Genomic DNA, 21,466 nt, shown 5'->3' with positions numbered 1-21,466 from the left:
TGCGGACGGCTCGGGGACGGATGTCTGCCGCACATTGTGGCGGCGCGGTTCCGGTTCCGTGCGGACGGCTCGGGGACGGGTGTCTGCCGCACATTTTGGCACAGATTCGCCGCAGTTTCAGCCTTTCCATCGAGGGCGAGCGCCATTACGGATCAGCCCCAAAATACACAGTAATTGGTACAGGTTTGATGTTGCGGACTTTTGCGCAGATTCTCCGCTACCTGAAAACGTACCCTAAAAAGGAAAATCGCAAAATCCATCAGGACCCCCAGGATCACTAGACGGGGGTCCACAGTGCCCACTCCTCCTTACCACACGACCGCCGCTGCGCTCCTGTCAGCCACTGGTGGGCATCCCAGACAGTCATGAGCTGGGTGCCCGCATCACTACCCACCCGGGCGGTCCTGATATTCAAGTAGGTTTCCATAGTAACGGGGCTCGGGGGGGTCTTGTGTAATGGAGGCTCGTCTTGGCGAAGAGAAGAGTTGTGCCCAGACTGATGTAATGTGGAAAGTTACTGTAAACAGAGGTCATGGAGGGCGTTCCATCATGGCACGACACGCGGGCGTGTGCCCACAGCTGGCACATGGAGGGTACAGGCCTCGTTTACCCACACCGTCACCCCTAGCAACCAGTCAGCTGTGGAGCTTCACGACCGGCCGTGCGGGAGCCAATATGGCGGCCATATTATTTTACGCCGCGCCCCCTCCGAACAGGGTGAGGCGGCGCAAGCTGAGCGACAACCCTGTACGGCAGCCATATTGTCGTCACCCAGCGCTTCAGACTAAACGTCCTCTTAAAGGGGTGTTCCTCTCCGCTTGCCGCAGCCCGGATGGGAACCGCTGCCATGGTTACCGTCCGGAGACTATGAAGACGGCGAGCGCCAACGGCGCAAAAATTTGCGGAAGCCGTAAAGCAATCACAATGCAGATTCACGATAATGGTTGGCATTATCTGCAGTTACCGCCAACGGGATCGCGCAAATACAGAGCGAATACGTAGGATACAGGTGTATTACGCAGGAAGTCAGCCGACCTAAGGGTTAATAAATAGGCAAAGTATACACATCTCACGGATCAAAACTGAAGCCCCGTGTGAATAAGCCCCTATGTGCCACCCAGCGGGTGCGGCCCTCTACCCCAGGGCTCCTTGCATGGGACTGGCATCATGGCGGCCGCGGTTGGTGCGCTGGCCGTGACACCATTTGCTCTTCCTTGAAGCCGGGTCCCTAGAGGCGGTCCGGAGACGGGCGGAGGGGAAGACGCTGAGAACGGAGCAGATGGCGAGGCATCCCCGAGCGCTTCATACCCTTAAAGGGACGCTGCTGTTACACACTTCCTGGCTCTGCTCATCCTGAGCCTCCTGGTTCACCACACTAAAGCCCGGCAGGGCAGACGCTGAGAGGAAGCCATTGGTTGTGTGTGCTGTAAGGGCACCGGGCTGCATCGACGATGAAGAGCTGAATGGCTACATAGGTTGTACGTGTCAGTCTGCACTGGAGTTCTAGCATTATATTCATGAACCAGGAAGCTCCGGACAAGGTCAGATGGTGACTGGCGCACAAATCTGCATTCATATAGGATGACACGGGGGTTCCATTTGGCGCCAACAGCACAGATCCAGCGCGCTGCGCCATTTCATCTGGGAAAACGCCAGGAGACGGACAGACCGCTGCAGTCCGTTTGCGCCATTCGGGTCCAGTAATCCCACGCTATTCCTGTTCAGCTCCGAGGACAGGCGGGTGAAGGGATGACGCGCCCTCCAGCTTCGCTTGGTTTTCTTTTGCTCCCATCACCCAGCTTGTGTGTCAGTCTGCACTGCAGTTATGTTATTACATTCATGAAGCAGGAGGCTCAGGATGAACAGCGTTGAAGGAGCATTGCAGGACACAGACCTGTAAGGCCACGTTCACACGGCGGATGAGCCACGGAATTGGCGCCGAATCCATGAAACAAGTGAACGGAAATTAAGTCGTTGTTTAAATGGCGCAAATTTGTCGCAGGAAAAAAATTAATTGCGATTCGCTGCCTGACACGGATTCCATCGAATGGCGCTGATCCGCGTCCGTGGCCGCACATCTGACAGGGTATGTTCGCAGTTCGTGTCCGCGGCGTATTTCACGGACGGACGCAGAATCCACCCGTGGGAAGGAGCCTCCACGTAATTCTGCTTCCCGCGGTTTCGAAATCCGTGCGGCGTTATAAAATAAGTGACATTTCTACGCAATTTGCGCACAACAACCGCGGCGGGCAGCCACGCTTATTAGATCAGCCATATGCAAATTCACACTTGATTTTTCCACAAGAACACTTTGGCGCGAGCCGGCGGGGAGTCCAGAGGAGGAGAGGAGGATGCGAATACGAGCGCGGCGGTAACAAGAGGGGATTATGGGCCGCGGCGGGCGCTGACGGCTCTGCTGCAGTCACTCCAGGCGAGACGGAGAGAAATCCGGGCCGCAAATAGCGCATTATAAATAGATTCCTGGATGTGTTGATTGAATTATCCACCGCCGCTCAGCGACACCTCGGAGTTACGGCGCCGCCCGTCACCCCGGCATCAGAGGGTTAAACGGGTGCAGACGTGAAAGGCCATCAGTCCCTGGGAAAGCTGGGTGCCAACCAATATGGCTGCCATGGCCAACGCTGGTCATGCCCTCTACCCATGCAAGTAGAAGAGCAGATCACTGCTACATGGACCGCAGCACACCTGCACAAGCAGAGCTTCAGTGTAAAGCATGGGGAAGAGTATAGCAAACCCAATCACTGATAACAGAAGGCGGATTGCAGACCACCTTAAGCTTAGCCGTACCCTAAGGCAGAAGCCCTAAATGGCAGCCATGCTTTACACTGCAGGCCATGTTTCCTCCAGCTCAGCAGGACATGCAGAGCAGTTGGATTATAAAGTAGTTCATCAGTCCTGATATAGGAGGTCGTCTGAGTTGACGCTGGGCAGCGGGCAGCGCCATGCATGTCAGTCTGACCCGTCTGGGCATTTTACAGCGTATTTAGCATAAGCGGCCATATTTGTTCCCAGAAGCCCTCACATCCAACCAATCCACAGAGAGCGACTCCACAAGTATGGGGGTAATCATACTGAAGGGAGACTTCAAGTGGCAGAAGAATGCGGGAGTCCAGATGTACGGCCATGTTTGATGCCCTCAGGAATGGAATGAACCTCCTCGGGGGTCGTTGCATCAGTGGAGAGTATGTAAGGTCTGATGAAGGGTCCACAGAGGCCGCTGTAACATCCTGTATGTCTGTAGCCATTGCAAGGTCTCCTATCTACAAGATTACCGGGTTCCTCTCACTGGGAACAATCACACAACCGAAATGTAACTCTTTAGGGTGAGACGTTCCAACAGGACCTCCGACTAGGTATGGGTCTGCAGCGCAGGGGTGCCACGTCCGGGTCCCTGCAATGTCAGCCAGGTGATACCGAGGGGTGTTTCTCTTTAAGGACACTTGCTGACATGGAGGGCAATAAAGCGGCCGATCATTATGTCATAAAGCCATGATAAACTGGGATTTCACAAGAGCAGGAAGAGGTGCAGGAGACCACGGGGGCGAGCGGGGCGGGTCACGAGTGGGGTCACCTGCTCCACCCGTACGCGGCGGGTCACGAGCGGGGGTCACCTGCTCCACCCGTACGCGGCGGGACACGAGCGGGGTCACCTGCTCCACCCGTACGCGGCGGGACACGAGCGGGGTCACCTGCTCCACCCGTACGCGGCGGGACACGAGCGGGGTCACCTGCTCCACCCGTACGCGGCGGGTCACGAGCGGGGTCACCTGCTCCACCCGTACGCGGCGGGACACGAGCGGGGTCACCTGCTCCACCCGTACGCGGCGGGACACGAGCGGGGTCACCTGCTCCACCCGTACGCGGCGGGACACGAGCGGGGTCACCTGCTCCACCCGTACGCGGCGGGACACGAGCGGGGTCACCTGCTCCACCCGTACGCGGCGGGACAGACCCGTGGTGGACTCCAAAACGGACAGTGGTGTTTATGCGGTTTGGTCGGTCGCACGGATGCAGCATTATGGTTTATACTGTCTATATGGAATGGAGGCGTAATACGGAGCGCAGATACGCCGTGTGATGGACCGCCATTATACGGAAGTAGAACCCGCTACTATAGATGGATCCGGTCGCACGGCGATGATGGGAGGTAAAAAGATGGCAGCGAGTCTTATTTCCTATTAGCGGATTTAATAAACACACTGCGTCGCACGAACACGCCAGCGAGCGGTCATTCCTCAAGGTTTCCTATTGGAACATGTGACTCCCGCGTGCGCAGTGACCGCTTGAACTGTGCGCTGTAAGTTTCGTGGACCAACATGGCGCCCGCCTGTAACTACAACCCGTCTACCGGCACGTGAGATCTGCTTCTTGCAGGTAGAAGATTCGCAGAACGCTTCGCCTACAATCAACACGCTATTTCCCGCCCATAACAAATAACGGCCGTGTTTTCTGCGATCTCTGCTGCCATACGAAAAACACGCGTGTAAACAGCCCCAGCGAGGACGGCGGGTTGTTTTCTGAGCACGTTTTGCGCATCTTGCGACACACACAACTCACACGGGAACCTCGCCTATGTGAATCCAGCATGAGGCGGCCGCGATATGAAGCCCCGCCCAATACGGCGCACAAACAGGCTGTTTACCTGCGGACGCAAGACGTTTATTCTGTCAGGAACGCCTCCCATCCCTTCTGTGAAGCAGCGATACTTTGGCGCAGCTTTCAGCCACCGCGGAGGATCACCGAGTGTTTCCCGTTGTTTTTAACGAGAAACTCGCATTGCGCTCCGTGTGACGCGCTTTACTGTCATTGGTCAAATAACGGCGGCGGCACGTTCTGAGGAACGGGAAGATATCGGACGCGACGCGATTTATTTCAGAACCGCGATGGGGAGGAAAAAAAAAAAAAAAAACCCAAAAACACCCTCAGTCATAGGACTACATTCAGAGAACAGGGTTCATACTCATGGGAGATTTGCGCATCACAACACACGGATCTCACGCCATTTTCCCGGCCGTGTCATGGCGGCCTCAGGGTGTTTTTCACGGAATGATTATTGGTCAAAAAAGCATGGAAATTTGCCCAATATTGGTTCAGTGTAAACAATCTGCGCGCTTCTCATCCGTCCATCTTGCGCGGGCGTAACAATCATCGTTGGCGCGGTCATACGCCGCTGATCAGCGGTCGCCCAGTACGCACATCCGCTGCGCAGTAAGTGACTCAACCGGAACGATCCCTCTATAAGGCGACCAACGAGCGAACGATTATCGCTGCGTGTAGAAGGAGCCGCGTCCTCAGAGAACTGCTTAAAAAGCAATCCCCCAATCCAGCTCGTGTGGCACGTGGATGCCATTTCCAGAACGCACAGGCCATCATTAGAGGGCATTCCGCGGGGCTCGGTGGCGCAAGACTTGGACGAAGGAGCGTTAGGCGGCTGCTACTTACACAATGTCACTAATTAATAAGGACAGGTTACCACGGTGACTGTTAGGACTGAGCGCAGAGATTTATTACCCCGCCATGACTATTATCGCGCCCTCTTTATACAGCGCCACTCCTCCCTGCTCCGGGGGCACTGCCCGCCACTTCTGAATGACCCCCATGGCAGCACCACCAGCACGGGCCGACACCAAGAAAATTTACGGTTTTAGCTTGAAACATCGTACAGTGAAGACTTCTGTAACTTTGCGGAATCCGAGCCGCTGCGGACAGGAGGCCTAAAGCCTCACCGTATTCAACATTTATGCTTGCTGGCAGTGAATGGAAACCTCCTTGTATCTAGTCGTCCAGGTGCCTGTGTTAGTCAAAGGCCGGCTGCGCACGACCAGGTCAGATTCCGCATGCGGGGTCCCACAGTGTGACCCGGTGCACAGATGTGGAGGAGGTTTCCAGTCACTGACAGGAAGCAGAGCTAGTAAGCAACTGAAAAATGAAATTAGCAAAAGTCAAGTTAAAAGTTGCAGCTTCACGTAAAGGGCAACTAAACTTTTTACAAACTTCCGACGGGACTTCAGAAGTTTTGATTGCTGAGGGTCCGGCAGCCGAGACCCCCAACAGACTTGCGGTGGAGTGTGTACATTGGAGTGATGGGCACTGCCGCCCGTCCAGTGGTGGTAACAAACTTCTGACATTTCACCAGGACCTGTTATTGTCCCTCCCGCACCCTCGCCCCTCAGTCAGAACGCCACACGCCCTCTGAATCACCCAGAAGTTCTCTCATCACTGAGATATGCCAGGAGAGCCGCGTGTGCCCGCCGCCGGGCCCTGAAGAAACCTCAAGGACTGGCATAGGTCATGCCTGAGGAATGCCTCGAGAGCAGAGAAGCAAAGGGCAGACGACACCCATGTATACAGACCGGCGGCCACAGAAGGTCTGATCGGCTGCCAGCAGGAGACGCCACTAATAAAAGTGACCGGTGGCATTTCCACGGGCGACGGCGACAATGCCATAACGCAGAATGCCGCACTACTTACTCCGAGAATTTGGCGCAAGTCAGCAAGGAAGTTCCGACACGGGCGAGCCTGCAGCCCGAGACCCCAATGCCAAGCAGCTGCAGGGAGAAGGACCGAGGCCTTCCACCAAGATCAGCTGTAACCATGGAGACGCATACATCTGCAGAGGAGCTGCACACAGGGGATCAGCGAGACCATTTACAGCATCGCATTGGAGCCTGTGGCTGTCAGGCATGCTGGGAGTTGTAGTGGCAACCAATGAGTCACTGATTAGATTGGTCATGATGCAGAACATACCGGTGGTAACGGGCGGCCATCGTCGCCCGCTCCGTACACAGAAGGCTTGTCATCCACACCTGCTCAAACAGCTGCAGGCCTGGCATCTGCAGGTGGCACAGAACGCAGCTCTGCCAGCCGGGCAAATCGAGGGAAACGTTAGGCTTAGTGCAAACAACCTAAAGCAAACAGCAATAAAACTCCTCACCGTGAAGCCCTGGCACTGCCCCTCCTCACAGACGTGGTGCCCAACAGTCCTGCCGATGCCCGGGCCCGTCACACGTAAGGCGGTAGAATGGTAACATCTGGGGAACAGGATGGCATCACCCGATTGTTCTACAAAGAGTCCTCTGAACCTCGGAGGGAGCACCCACTGTGTGCCAGCTGGTAGACCCCAAAATAGTGTTGCTCACCCAACCAAAGGTGCCACCAACAGCAGCCCAAACTGGTGGTGACTGGCACAGACCAGCCTAAAACATAATTCAATGTATGTAACACCAACAGAGATGCCACCAAGTGTGCCCGGTTAGTGCCACCAATACCACACACACAAGAATAGACAACCATCTGACCAACAAATCCAGGTGCCAACCAGACCCACCAACCTGGGTAACCTGCCCAAAAGGGAGGCTGGCACTGCATCTGACTGCCAGCAGAGGATCTGGTACATCTCCCAGAGGATCCGCTCTCCCCCCGGGCCCCCCCGGGGGGAGAGAGCACCGCACGGCTCCGGGCCCCCCCCGGGCCCCCCCCCAGCACCGCACGGCTCCGCTCTCCCCCCGGCCCCCCCCCCCCCAGCACCGCACGGCTCCGCTCTCCCCCCGGGCCCCTCCAGCACCGCACGGCTCCGCTCTCCCCCCGGGCCCCCAGCACCGCACGGCTCCTCTCTCCCCCCGGGCCCCCAGCACCGCACGGCTCCTCTCTCCCCCCGGGCCCCCAGCACCGCACGGCTCCTCTCTCCCCCCGGGCCCCCAGCACCGCACGGCTCCTCTCCCCCCCCGGGCCCCCAGCACCGCACGGCTCCTCTCCCCCCCCGGGCCCCCAGCACCGCACGGCTCCTCTCTCTCCCCGGGCCCCCAGCACCGCACGGCTCCTCAGCACCGCACGGCTCCTCTCCCCCCCCGGGCCCCCCCAGCACCACACGGCTCCTCGCTCCCCGGGCCCCCCCAGCACCACACGGCTCCTCGCTCCCCGGGCCCCCCCAGCACCACACGGCTCCTCTCTCCCCGGGCCCCCCCAGCACCACACGGCTCCTCTCTCCCCGGGCCCCCCCAGCACCACACGGCTCCTCTCTCCCCGGGCCCCCCCAGCACCACACGGCTCCTCTCTCCCCGGGCCCCCCCAGCACCACACGGCTCCTCTCTCCCCGGGCCCCCCCAGCACCACACGGCTCCTCTCTCCCCGGGCCCCCCCAGCACCACACGGCTCCTCTCTCCCCGGGCCCCCCCAGCACCACACGGCTCCTCTCTCTCCCCGGGCCCCCAGCACCACACGGCTCCTCTCTCCCCGGGCCCCCAGCACCACACGGCTCCTCTCTCCCCCCGGGCCCCCAGCACCACACGGCTCCTCTCTCCCCCCGGGCCCCCAGCACCACACGGCTCCTCTCTCCCCCCGGGCCCCCAGCACCACACGGCTCCTCTCTCCCCCCGGGCCCCCAGCACCGCACGGCTCCTCTCTCCCCCCGGGCCCCCAGCACCGCACGGCTCCTCTCTCCCCCCGGGCCCCCAGCACCGCACGGCTCCTCTCTCCCCCCGGGCCCCCAGCACCGCACGGCTCCTCTCTCCCCCCGGGCCCCCAGCACCGCACGGCTCCTCTCTCCCCCCGGGCCCCCAGCACCGCACGGCTCCTCTCTCCCCCCGGGCCCCCAGCACCGCACGGCTCCTCTCTCCCCCCGGGCCCCCAGCACCGCACGGCTCCTCTCTCCCCCCGGGCCCCCAGCACCGCACGGCTCCTCTCTCCCCAGGCCCCCAGCACCACACGGCTCCTCTCTCCCCGGGCCCCCAGCACCACACGGCTCCTCTCTCCCCCCGGGCCCCCAGCACCACACGGCTCCTCTCTCCCCCCGGGCCCCCAGCACCACACGGCTCCTCTCTCCCCCCGGGCCCCCAGCACCACACGGCTCCTCTCTCCCCGGGCCCCCAGCACCACACGGCTCCGCGCTCCCCGGGCCCCCAGCACCACACGGCTCCGCGCTCCCCGGGCCCCCAGCACCACACGGCTCCTCTCTCCCCGGGCCCCCAGCACCACACGGCTCCTCTCTCCCCGGGCCCCCAGCACCACACGGCTCCTCTCTCCCCGGGCCCCCAGCACCACACGGCTCCTCTCTCCCCGGGCCCCCAGCACCACACGGCTCCTCTCTCCCCGGGCCCCCAGCACCACACGGCTCCTCTCTCCCCGGGCCCCCAGCACCGCACGGCTCCACACTCCCACAGGCGCCCCTCCCACGTCCAGGACCCCAGCAGAAGTTGTCCCCGTGCCGGGCAGCGCCCCCTCCTGGCAGCCGGTGGCCGGGCGGCACTCACCCTTGGCGCTCATGCTGTGCTCGCTGTCCGTCAGTGTGCTGGCCGCCGCTCCACGCTTAGTCCAGGCCAGAGCCGGGCACTAGAGTAGGCTGGCAGTCCCGGAGCAGCATGTCCTCTGTCGGCCCCCTCAGGCGGAGGCGCCGCGCTCATGTCCCGGAGCTCCTCCCCGCCGGCGCGTCTCCTACCCCGGCATACAATCCGCACTCCCGGCTCCGGAGCTCCCCGCTCGGCTCAGTCCGAGTACTCAGCGGCCACCGCACAGCATGACGGGACCTGTAGTCTGCGCCCCAGACACCGGTCATGTGACAGGCAGCCACGCCCCCTGACACTTGTTCGCGCTCTCCCTCACACCCAGAGCGTACACAGCAGGCCCAGGAACTACAACTCCCAGCAGGCCGAGCGCTACAGTAAGAACTACAACTCCCAGTAGGCCGAGCGATACAGTAAGAACTACAACTCCCAGCAGGCCGAGCGCTACAGTAAGAACTACAACTCCCAGCAGGCCGAGCGCTACAGTAAGGACTACAACTCCCAGCAGGCCGAGCGCTACAGTAAGAACTACAACTCCCAGCAGGCCGAGCGCTACAGTAAGAACTACAACTCCCAGCAGGCCGAGCACTACAGTAAGAACTACAACTCCCAGCAGGCCGAGCGCTACAGTAAGAACTACAACTCCCAGCAGGCCGAGCACTACAGTAAGAACTACAACTCCCAGCAGGCCGAACACTACAGTAAGAACTACAACTCCCAGCAGGCTGAGCTTTATAATAAGAACTACAACTCCCAGCAGACCGAGCGCTACAGTAAGAACTACAACTCCCAGCAGGCTGAGCTTTATAATAAGAACTACAACTCCCAGCCGGCCGAGCGCTACACTCAGTACTACAACTCCCAGCAGGCCGAGCACTACAGTAAGAACTACAACTCCCAGCAGGCCGAGCGATACAGTAAGAACTACAACTCCCAGCAGGCCGAGCGCTACAGTAAGAACTACAACTCCCAGCAGGCCGAGCGCTACAGTAAGAACTACAACTCCCAGCTGGCTGAGCTTTATAATAAGAACTACAACTGCCAGCAGACCGAGCGCTACAGTAAAAACTACAATTCCAAGCAGCACTAGACTCTGAACTACAACTCCCAGCAGGCCGAGCGGTACACTCAGAACTACAACTCCCAGCAGGCCAAGTGCTACACTCAGAACTACAACTCCCAGCAGGCCGAGCGCTACAGTAAGAACTACAACTCCCAGCAGGCTGAGTGCTACAGTAAGAACTACAACTCCCAGCAGGCTAAGCTGTACACTCTAAACTACAACTCCCAGCAGGCCAAGCACTACAGTAAAAACTAAAATTCCAAGCAGCACTAGACTCTGAACTACAACTCCAAGCAGACCGAGCGCTACACTCACAACTACAACTCCCAGCAGGCTGAGCTGTACACTCAGAACTACAACTCCCAGCAGGCCGAACTCTACAGTAAGGACTACAACTCCCAGCAGGCTGAGCTGTACACTCAGAACTACAACTCCCAGCAGGCCAAGAGCTACCGTAAAAACGACAACTCCCAGCAGAACGAGCGTTACACTCTGAACTACAACTCCCAGCAGGCCAAGCGCTACAATAAGAACCACAACTCCCAGCAGGCCGAGCGCTACAGTAAGAACTACAACTCCCAGCAGGCCAAGCGCTACAATAAGAACTACAACTCCCAGCAGGCCGAGCGCTACAGTAAGAACTACAACTCCCAGCAGGCCAAGCGCTACAATAAGAAATACAACTCCTAGCAGGCTGAGCGCTACAGTAAGAACTACAACTCCCAGGAGGCTGAGCCCTAAAGTTAGAACTACAACTCCCAGCAGGCCAAGCACTGCAGTAAAAATTACAACTCCCAGCAGGCCGAGCGCTACAGTAAGAACTACAACTCCCAACAGGCCGAGCGCTACAGTAAGAACTACAACTCCCAGCAGGCCAAGCTTTATAATAAGAACTACAACTCCCAGCAGGCCGAGCGCTACAGTAAGAACTACAACACCCAGCAGACCGAGCGCTACAGTAAAAACTACAACTCCCAGCAGGCCGAGCGCTACAGTATAAAAATTACAACTCCCAGCAGGCTGAGCTCTACAGTAAGAACTACAACTCTCAGTGAGCCGAGCGCTACACCCAGAACTACAAATCCCAGCAGGCCGAGCTTTACAATTAAGAACTACAACTCCAAGCAGACTAAGCGTTATAATAAGAACTACAACTCCCAGCAGGCCAAGCGCTACACTCACAACTACAACAACCAGCAGGCCGAGCGCTACAGTAAGAACTACAACTCCCAGCAGGCCGAGCACTACAGTAAGAACTACAACTCCCTGCAGGCCAAGTGCTACAATAAGAACCACAACTCCCAGCAGGCCGAGCTTTACCCACTGTAGGATTTTTTCTCCGGGACCCCCAGGATCAGTTCTGGGGAGATGCCCCTTCCTGTCTCTAGTGAATGTAGACTTCCCCTTTAAGGGCAAACATCTTGGCATGGTGCCATCACTGCCAGCGTCTTTACCATACTCCTCAGGTGAGGTCCATGCTGTGAATGGCAGACGCAAGAGGTCAGCGCCGTAGGGAGTGAGGCTGGCGAGGAGCGGGATCGCTGGAAGGCCTCACTGCTACTACCAAGATGTGCGCACACCTTAAAGGGGATGGACAACCGCGGCTCAGGGGATCAGATGGGGGGTGATATCGGTTGTTGGAAAAGTTACATGAGAACTAATATGTCTGTAACAACATCCGGGGACAACCAACATGGCTGCCATTAGGGTGATCGCCTCTTTTGAAGCTCCGCCTCATTAGCGAGAGTGAAGAGCAGTTCCAGATGGGCGTTCTGAATAAGCACCATGTAACCCCCTTAAAGGGATTGTCCTCGAGATCAGTCATCAATAGTTGATCCACCGGGATCCAAAGCAGCAGACCCCCGACGATCAACTATTCACGACGGATCAGCTGATCGTCAGGCCCGCTGTCAGTGCAGCGCGGGTGGACGTTGTCATTGGACGGGGAAGTGAAGCTGCCTCTGAGACCTCCTGCTTGGACCGCGATAACAGCGTCCTCTCCCGAGAGGTGGACCCCGGGCGATCAACTATTGATGAGCTATCCTGAGGACACGTCATCAATAGTAAATGCTTGGAAAACCCTTTAATCCATTAGTTGCCTAATTCAAGGGGTCTCAGCAGTACCCTATCACTATTCCTTGAGGTTGATAACTGCGAGCTGAGGGTCCCAAACCATTACCATAATCCAGGACTTCAGCCAGACCAGAGTACTTACTGCTAGCTAGAGACTGTGGGACTCATTTATCAATACTGTCTTACCCATAACAACCAATCACAGCGCAGCTTTCATTTTACCAGCGCCGTTTCATAAATGAACGCTAAGCTCTGATTGGTTGATATGGGCAACAAAGACAGATTTCTTTTAGACAGTAATGATGAATGAGCCCCACTAGTATAACTGTAAAGGCTCGCTGCGTCAATCTTAGTGGAGGCCCCTCAGAAAGATATTGCACAGCGGTCCCTCCACAAGCCGGTACACAATAGGTATGTGCAAGCCTAATTCCATTTTATGTCGTAAGATGGGCCAGATTTAGTAAAAACAATGGGGGCAAAATGAAAGTAAAGCACACCACCCACCACTTTCATTTGGAGTATTGCCATACAGCCCATGTTATACCGACCATCAGAGCTCAAATTATATATCCGAACAAATATTCAAATAATACTACCATATAGTGCCAACATGATACTACCATATAGTGCCAACATACTACTACTATATAAGGCCAGCATAATACTACCATATAGTGCCAACATGATACTACCATATAGTGCCAACATGATACTACCATATAGTGCCAACATACTACTACTATATAAGGCCAGCATAATACTACCATATAGTGCCAACATGATACTACCATATAGTGCCAACATGATACCACCATATAGTGCCAACATAATACCACCATATAGTGCCAACATGATACGACCATGTAGTGCCAACATTATTCTACCATATAGTGCCAACATACTACTACTATATAAGGTCAACATAATACTAACATATAGTGCCAATATAATACTAACGTATAGTGCCAACATGATACTACCATATGGTGCCAACATAATACTACTATATAGTGCCAATACAATGCTAACATATAGTGCCAACATGATACTACCATATAGTGCCAATATAATACTAACATATAGTGCCAACATGATACTACAATATACTGCCAATATAATACTACCATATAGTGCCATTATAATACTACCATATAGTGCCAATATAATACTAACATATAGTGCCAACATGATACTACCATATAGTGCCAATATAATACTAACATATAGTGCCAACATGCTACTACCACATAGTGCAAATATAATACTACCATATAGTGCCAATATAATACTACCATATAGTGCCAATACAATACTACCATATAGTGTCAACATGATACCACCATATAGTGCCAATATAGAACTACCATATAGTGCCAATATAATACTAGCATATAGTGCCAACATGATATTTCCATATAGTGCCAATATAATACTACCATGTAGTGTCAATATAATACTACAATATAGTGCCAATATAATACTACCATATAGTGCCAACATGATACTACCATATACTGCCAATATAATACTACCATATATTGCCAATATAATACTAACATATAGTGCCAATATAATACTACCATATAGTGTCAACATGATACCACCATATAGTGCCAATATAATACTACCATATAGTGCCAATATAATACTACCATATAGTGCCAACATGATACTACCATATAGTGTCAATATAATACTACCATATAGGGACAATTTAATATTACCACATAGTGCCAATTAAATACTACCACATAGTGTCAATACAATACTACCACATAGTGGCAATATAATACTACCATATAGTGCCAACATGATACTACCATATAGTGCGAATATAATACTACCATATAGTGCCAATATAATACTACCATATAGTGCCAACATGATACTACCATATAGTGCGAATATAATACTACCATATAGTGCCAATATAATACTACCATATAGTGCCAATATAATACTACCATATATTGCCAATATAATACTAACATATAGTGCCAATATAATACTACCATATAGTGTCAACATGATACCACCATATAGTGCCAATATAATACTACCATATAGTGCCAATATAATACTACCATATAGTGCCAACATGATACTACCATATAGTGTCAATATAATACTACCACATAGTGACAATTTAATATTACCACATAGTGCCAATTAAATACTACCACATAGTGTCAATACAATACTACCACATAGTGGCAATATAATACTACCATATAGTGCCAACATGATACTACCATATAGTGCGAATATAATACTACCATATAGTGCCAATATAATACTACCATATAGTGCCAACATGATACTACCATATAGTGCGAATATAATACTACCATATAGTGTCAATATAATACTACCATATAGTGCCAACATGATACTAACATATAGTGCCAATATAATACTACCATATAGTGCCAATACAATACTACCATATAGTGCCAACATGATACTACCATATAGTTTCAATATAATACTACCACATAGTGCCAATATAATACTAACATATAGCGCCAACATGATACTACCATATAGTGGCAATATAATACTACCACATAGTGCCAATATAATACTACCATATAATGCCAACATAATACTACCATATAGTGCCAATATAATACTACCATATATTGCCAATATAATACTACCATATAGTGCCAATATAATACTAACATATAGTGCCAACATGCTACTACCACATAGTGCAAATATAATACTAGCATATAGTGCCAATATAATACTACCATATAGTGCCTATATAATACTACCATATAGTGCCAACATGATGCTACCATATAGTGTCAATATAATACTACCATATAGTGCCAATATAATACTACCACATAGTGCCAATATAATACTACCATATAGTACCAATATAATACTAACATATAGTGTCAACATGATACTACCATATAATGCCAATATAATACTACCATACAGTGCCAACATGATATTTCCATATTGTGCCAATATAATACTACCATATAGTGCCAACATGCTACTACCATATAGTGCAAATATAATACTACCATATAGTGCCAATATAATACTACCATATAGTGTCAACATGATACCACCATATTGTGCCAATATAATACTACCATATAGTGCCAATATAATACTACCATATTGTGCCAACATCATACTAACATATACTGTCAATTTAATACTACCACATAGTACCAATTTAATACTACCATATCGTGTCAATACAATACTACCATATAGTGGCAATATAATACTACCATATAGTGACAATATAATACTACCATATAGTGCCAACATGATACTACCATATAGTGCCAATATAATACTACCATATAGTGCCAATATAATACTACCCTATAGTGCCAACATGATACTACCATATAGTGCCAATATAATACTAACATATTGTGCAATATAATACTACCATATAGTGCCAACATGATATTTCCATATAATGCCAATATAATACTATCATATAGTGTCAATATAATACTACCATATAGTGACAATATAATACTACCTTATAGTGCCAACATGATACTATCATATAGTGCCAATATAATACTACCATATAGTGTCAATATAATACTACCATATAGTGCCAACATGATACTAACATATAGTGCCAACATGATACTACCATATAGTGCCAATATAATACTACCATATAGTGTCAATATAATACTACTATATATTGCCAATATAATACTACCATATAGTGACAATATAATACTAACATATAGTGCCAACATGCTACTACCATATAGTGCCAACATGATACTAACATATAGTGCCAATATAATTCTACCATATAATGCCAATATAATACTACCATGTAGTGTCAATATAATACTACCATATAGTGCCAACATGATACTAACATATAGTGCCAACATGATACTACCATATAGTGCCAATATAATAACACCATATAGTGTCAATATAATACTACCATATAGTGCCAACATGATACTAACATATAGTGCCAACATGATACTACCACATAGTGCAAATATAATACTACCATATAGTGTCAATATAATACTACCATATAGTGCCAACATGATACTAACATATAGTGCCAACATGATACTACCACATAGTGCAAATATAATCCTACCATATAGTGCCAATATAATACTACCATATAGTGTCAATATAATACTACCATATAGTGCCAACATGATACTAACATGTAGTGCCAATATTATTCTACCATATAGTGCCAATATAATACTACCATGTGTCAATATAATACTACCATATAGTGTCAATATAATACTACCATATAGTGCCAACATGATACTAACATATAGTGCCAATATAGTACTACCATATAGTGCCAACATGATGCTACCATATAGTGTCAATATAATACTACCATATAGTGCCAATATAGTACTACCATATAGTGCCAACATGATACTACCATATAGTGCCAACATGATACTACCATATAGTGCCAATATAATACTACCATATAGTGCCAATATAATACTACCATATAGTGCCAACATGATACTAACATATAGTGCCAACATGATACTACCATATAGTGCCAACATAATACTACTATATAGTGCCAACATGATACTAACATATAGTGCCAACATGATACTACCATATAGTGCTAATATGATACTATCAATACATAACAGTGATAGAGGCTAAATAATGTGCAGTGACCAAAAAAATAGTCCCCTCAGACAGCTTTCAGACTTGAGAGAAAATCACAACGGTTTTCTTCCCCTTTGCGATGTTTTCACTCATGCGATGAGGAGTGAAGATAAAAATCGGAGCACGTTCTACATTTCTGCGATTTTTTTTTTATCTCCCACGTTTCCCTATGGAGCCTCCTTTTTATCGCATCGCAATGCACGAACTTGCGATTTTCAAGTGATGCGTTTTTAATATTAGACAATCCTATTGTCTATTGCGAGAAAATGGCAAGCGGCAGGCATGCAACAAAAAGCATCAATGACGCTCAGACATCTCATGAGCAAAATCGTGATCGCCAGCGTGAAAGAGCCCTAATAGGTGCACGTAAATCCACATTAGATGGGAAAATCCAGCAAGTCGTACGACTTCCAACGAGGCCCGGTCATCGGTCCTAGACTAGCTGGCGCCGGGAGTTCACTGCCAACCCATGTGGGGTCTTCTTGTGCAACTGTGGATACCGAGAGCGGTGTGATCAAGGAAAAACTTCCAGCAAAAGGGGATCCTATAGATAGAAACAACTGAACGAAGAAAGGGGTCAGAGGAGGATATCAAGAATCGTTCCGACCAATAGGTGCTGCACGGTCTAGAGCAGCCGAATACAACACTGGTGCTCCATTTAATGTGTTCAAATGCAAAACTCGCCGTTCCTTAGCACGGAGGGCTATAACAGCAGGCGACCAATTCCAGCGCCATTGTGTGTAAGAGAAACAGAAAAGCGAGACTCCAGCGGGCAAAAGAGCACAAAAATGACATCGCTGAACAGCGGAAAAACATCCCCTGGCCAGATGGATCCAGATCTCTGATCGGTCAGAATTTGGAGCAAGGAGCCTGAATCGATGACCCCTTCCTGTTAGGTGGTGCAGTAATGGTGCGGGGAAGGTTTCCTTGGCACACCCCGAATCCTCTGATACCCATGCATGGACACCACAAGCAATTACTGCAGCTCCGGATGTCACAATGAAATGCCCCTACTCAGAAGGCCAATGAAGGTCCAACAGGATACTAGATGGGGGCTCTAATAAAGTGGCCGTTCTTTATATATATTACAGCTAGGCCTATTTTTAAATACAGCTTGGAATACTATTTATCATACACTAATATCGCTACAATATGTAAAACATAATTCAATCTTTCACTACACAACGAGCTACAAATTGTAACCAGTACAATAATATTTACTTCACTTGTATTAAAACAAACTTCTAAAGAGATACATTGTAGCAATGACAGCCTCATACTCTGCAGCAGGTGAGGCCCGCGGCGGCCCCTCTGCACGGGGAGCGTCTTACCTCTCCTGGATACGCTCATCACTGGAAGATTAGGTTCCCATAAATAATAGACTACGGTTAGTGATGGTCAGGTTTCCCTCAGCGTTCGCGTCGAGCCACTAACTGCCTATAGAGGCTTCCGCTATTATATGGGAGCGCGTTACATAATGATTAGTGACAAATATCTGGGACGTATATCCCAGCCTGCAGGGAGCAGAGATCCTGCGAACGGCGAGGGAATCAGGAAGAACGCGTGTTACCTGTAATACTAATCCCGTGACATCACTTCTAGGCATGACATATAATGTATTCAGCAGACCTGCCTGTACATTGTGTTACCGCTGCTTGTGACAGTTTGTTCGCTATGGCCAAGGTGCCTCAAGCGTTTGTGCTGCCTACGAGGAGGTATGAAATGGTGCCCCCCACATTACCCCCGCAGAGAAGCCCCACTTATTTTGCAGGCACTCAAAGCGCCAATACACAAGATACACAACACATACGCTCAATGTCGGAACAATCCCTCCCCTAGAAGGAGTATATATATATACACACTCACAGTCAGTAACATCCCTCCACCTGGAAGTTGTTGGCTAGATGACACTTTCTCTGAGTGATTGTAACACTGATATAAGTAATTATAATGATGCATGGAGGCTCTAGTACCCTGTTGTACTGCCTCTAGCTTGGATACAAGATGTGATATGGGTGGGCATGGAGGCTCTAGTACCCTGTTGTACGACCTCTAGCTTGGATACAAGATGTGATATGGGTGGGCATGGAGGCTCTAGTACCCTGTTGTACCGCCTCTAGCTTGGATACAAGATGTGATACAGACATGGAGGCTCTAGTACCCTGTTGTACCACCTGTAGCTTGGATATAATATGTGATACCGGTGGGCATGCAGGCTCTAGTACCCTGTTGTACCACCTGTAGCTTGGATATAATATGTGATACCGGTGGGCATGCAGGCTCTAGTTCTCTGTTGGGCCCATACATTTTCTATTAGTGATAAATCTGGTGACCGGGTAGCCATGGAAGTGTCACAATGTAGTGGGGGCTCCTGCCTCCTCTTGGAAGCCGCCATGAGTGGAACACGTGGCTGCAGGATGTCCTGAACATATCGCTGAGCTGTCATTGTCCACCGTACCACTACTAGGGGGGACCGACTGTTATATGCAATGTCCCCCAGACCATCACACCAGCAGGGGGTCAGTGCGCTGTAGCGATGGTTCCACCTGTCTCTGGAAGGCGGACAATGAAACTATTGGAGCTCCTCGTACTTCTCAAACAATCAAATGCTCCTCTCTACTGATGGTCTGTCGGGGGTCCTGAGCCCGGTCACCTTGTGTGCCCTCACACATCCACTGGCCCCAACACCCCCTAACAGTCTGGTCAGACGCTCCTCTCTACTGGTGGTCTGTAGGGGGCGTCCTGAGCCCGGTCACCGTGTGTGCCCTCACACATCCACTGGTCCCAACACCTCCCAACAGTCTGGTCAGACGCTCCTCTCTACTGGTGGTCTGTAGGGGGAGTCCTGAGCCCGGTCACCTTGTGTGCCCCCATCCACTGGTCCCAACACCTCCTAACAGTCTGGTCAGACGCTCCTCTCTACTGGTGGTCTGTAGGGGGTCCTGAGCCCGGTCACCCTGTGTGCCCCCATCCACCGGTCCCAACACCTAACAGTCTGGTCAGACGCTCCTCTCTACTGGTGGTCTGCAGGGGGCGTCCTGAGCCCGGTCACCTTGTGTGCCCCCATCCACTGGTCCCAACACCTCCTAACAGTTTGGTCAGACGCTCCTCTCTACTGGTGGTCTGTGTGGTGCGTCCTGAGCCCGGTCACCTTGTGTGCCCTCACACATCCACTGGTCTCAACACCTCCTAACAGTCTGGTCAGACGCTCCTCTCTACTGGTGGTCTGTAGGGGGCGTCCTGAGCCCGGTCACCTTGTATGCCCTCACACATTCACTGGTCCCAACACCTCCTAACAGTCTGGTCAGATGCTCCTCTCTACTGGTGGTCTGTAGGGGGCGTCCTGAGCCCGGTCACCTTGTGTGCCCCCATCCACTGGTCCCAACACCTCCTAACAGTCTGGTCAGACGCTCCTCTCTACTGGTGGTCTGTAGGGGGCACCCTCAGCCCGGTCACCTTGTATGCCCTCACACATTCACTGGTCCCAACACCTCCTAACAGTCTGGACAGAACGGTCTGTTGGGGGACAATTCATCGATACGACCATCCAGCTCCTCACATCCCAATAATGCGCCCCTCTCAGACTCTGCTAACGGGGTGAAATCTCTTCTCTGCATCGTAGAGACGTCTAGTGGCCAACAAGCTCTACACAAGCGGAAGAAGAGGTCACTATATACAAGGGGCCTCCGAGAGCCTTTTATAGGCCAAGGGAGGAACCACTTTTAGGTCCTCCGGTGACAAGACCGTCCATCTAATCACCACAACTCCCATCATTTACAGATCTGCCTAAGATGGAACCACATACCGAGTTTTGTAGCAAAGCGACAACTTCTTCTAGGGATGGTAGTAATAGTGTTCTCCATAGTGTCTCCAGTAGTGATAGTGTTCTCCATAGTAGCCCCAGTAGTGATAGTGTTCTCCATAATAGCCCCAGTAGTAATAGTGTTCTCCATAGTGGCCCCAGTAGTGATAGTGTTCTCCATAGTAGCCCCAGTAGTGATAGTGTTCTCCATAGTGGCCCCAGTAGTGATAGTGTTCTCCATAATGGCCCCAGTAGTAATAGTGTTCTCCATAGTGGCCCCAGTAGTAATAGTATTCTCCGTAGTGGCCCCAGTAGTAATAGTATTCTCCATACTGGCCCCAGTAGTGCTAGTGTTCTCCATAGTGGCCCCAGTATTGATAGTGTTCTCCATAGTGACCCCAGTAGTAATAGTGATCCCAATAGTGACCCTAGTAGTAATTGGTGGACCCAGTACTAATAGTGATATCCATAATTGTCCCAGTAGTAATACTGTTCCCCCTATTGGCCTCCAGCCAGCCACCGACCCTGGCAAGTGTTTTACTCGCTGCT

General features: G+C 51.2%; 2 protein-coding genes across 2 annotated transcripts in view; one reads left to right on the top strand and one right to left on the bottom strand.

Annotated features, from left to right (window-relative positions):
• The window catches only part of OTUD7B (OTU deubiquitinase 7B), a 62,226-nt gene extending 52,684 nt beyond the window's left edge, over positions 1-9,542 (bottom strand). The window contains exon 1 of the mRNA XM_066609178.1: positions 9,270-9,542. Within this exon, the coding sequence (XP_066465275.1) occupies positions 9,270-9,282 (13 nt within the window). The 5' untranslated portion in view covers positions 9,283-9,542. The remainder of the gene's footprint in view (positions 1-9,269) is intronic.
• On the top strand, positions 9,533-11,691 carry LOC136571961 (probable serine/threonine-protein kinase clkA). Its single transcript, XM_066572579.1, has 4 exons — positions 9,533-9,571; positions 9,700-10,311; positions 10,660-11,019; positions 11,128-11,691. Exons 1-4 carry the CDS (start codon positions 9,533-9,535, stop codon positions 11,689-11,691), a joined length of 1,575 nt encoding a protein of 524 aa, XP_066428676.1.
• The last annotated feature ends 9,775 nt before the right edge of the window (positions 11,692-21,466 follow it).

Source organism: Eleutherodactylus coqui, chromosome 6 (genome assembly GCF_035609145.1).
Source record: "Eleutherodactylus coqui strain aEleCoq1 chromosome 6, aEleCoq1.hap1, whole genome shotgun sequence".
In the NCBI taxonomy this organism is placed as follows: Eukaryota; Metazoa; Chordata; class Amphibia; order Anura; family Eleutherodactylidae; genus Eleutherodactylus; species Eleutherodactylus coqui.
This window is presented reverse-complemented; position numbering and strand designations above follow the sequence as displayed.

Coding starts and splice junctions, on each gene's coding strand:
- LOC136571961 (XM_066572579.1), top strand. CDS start 9,533: ATGACGGGACCTGTAGTCTGCGCCCCAGACACCGGTCAT. Junction 9,572..9,699: donor GCGCCCCAGACACCGGTCAT/GTGACAGGCAGC, acceptor AACTCCCAGTAG/GCCGAGCGATACAGTAAGAA. Junction 11,020..11,127: donor AGAACTACAACTCCCAGCAG/GCCAAGCGCTAC, acceptor AACTCCCAGCAG/GCCAAGCACTGCAGTAAAAA.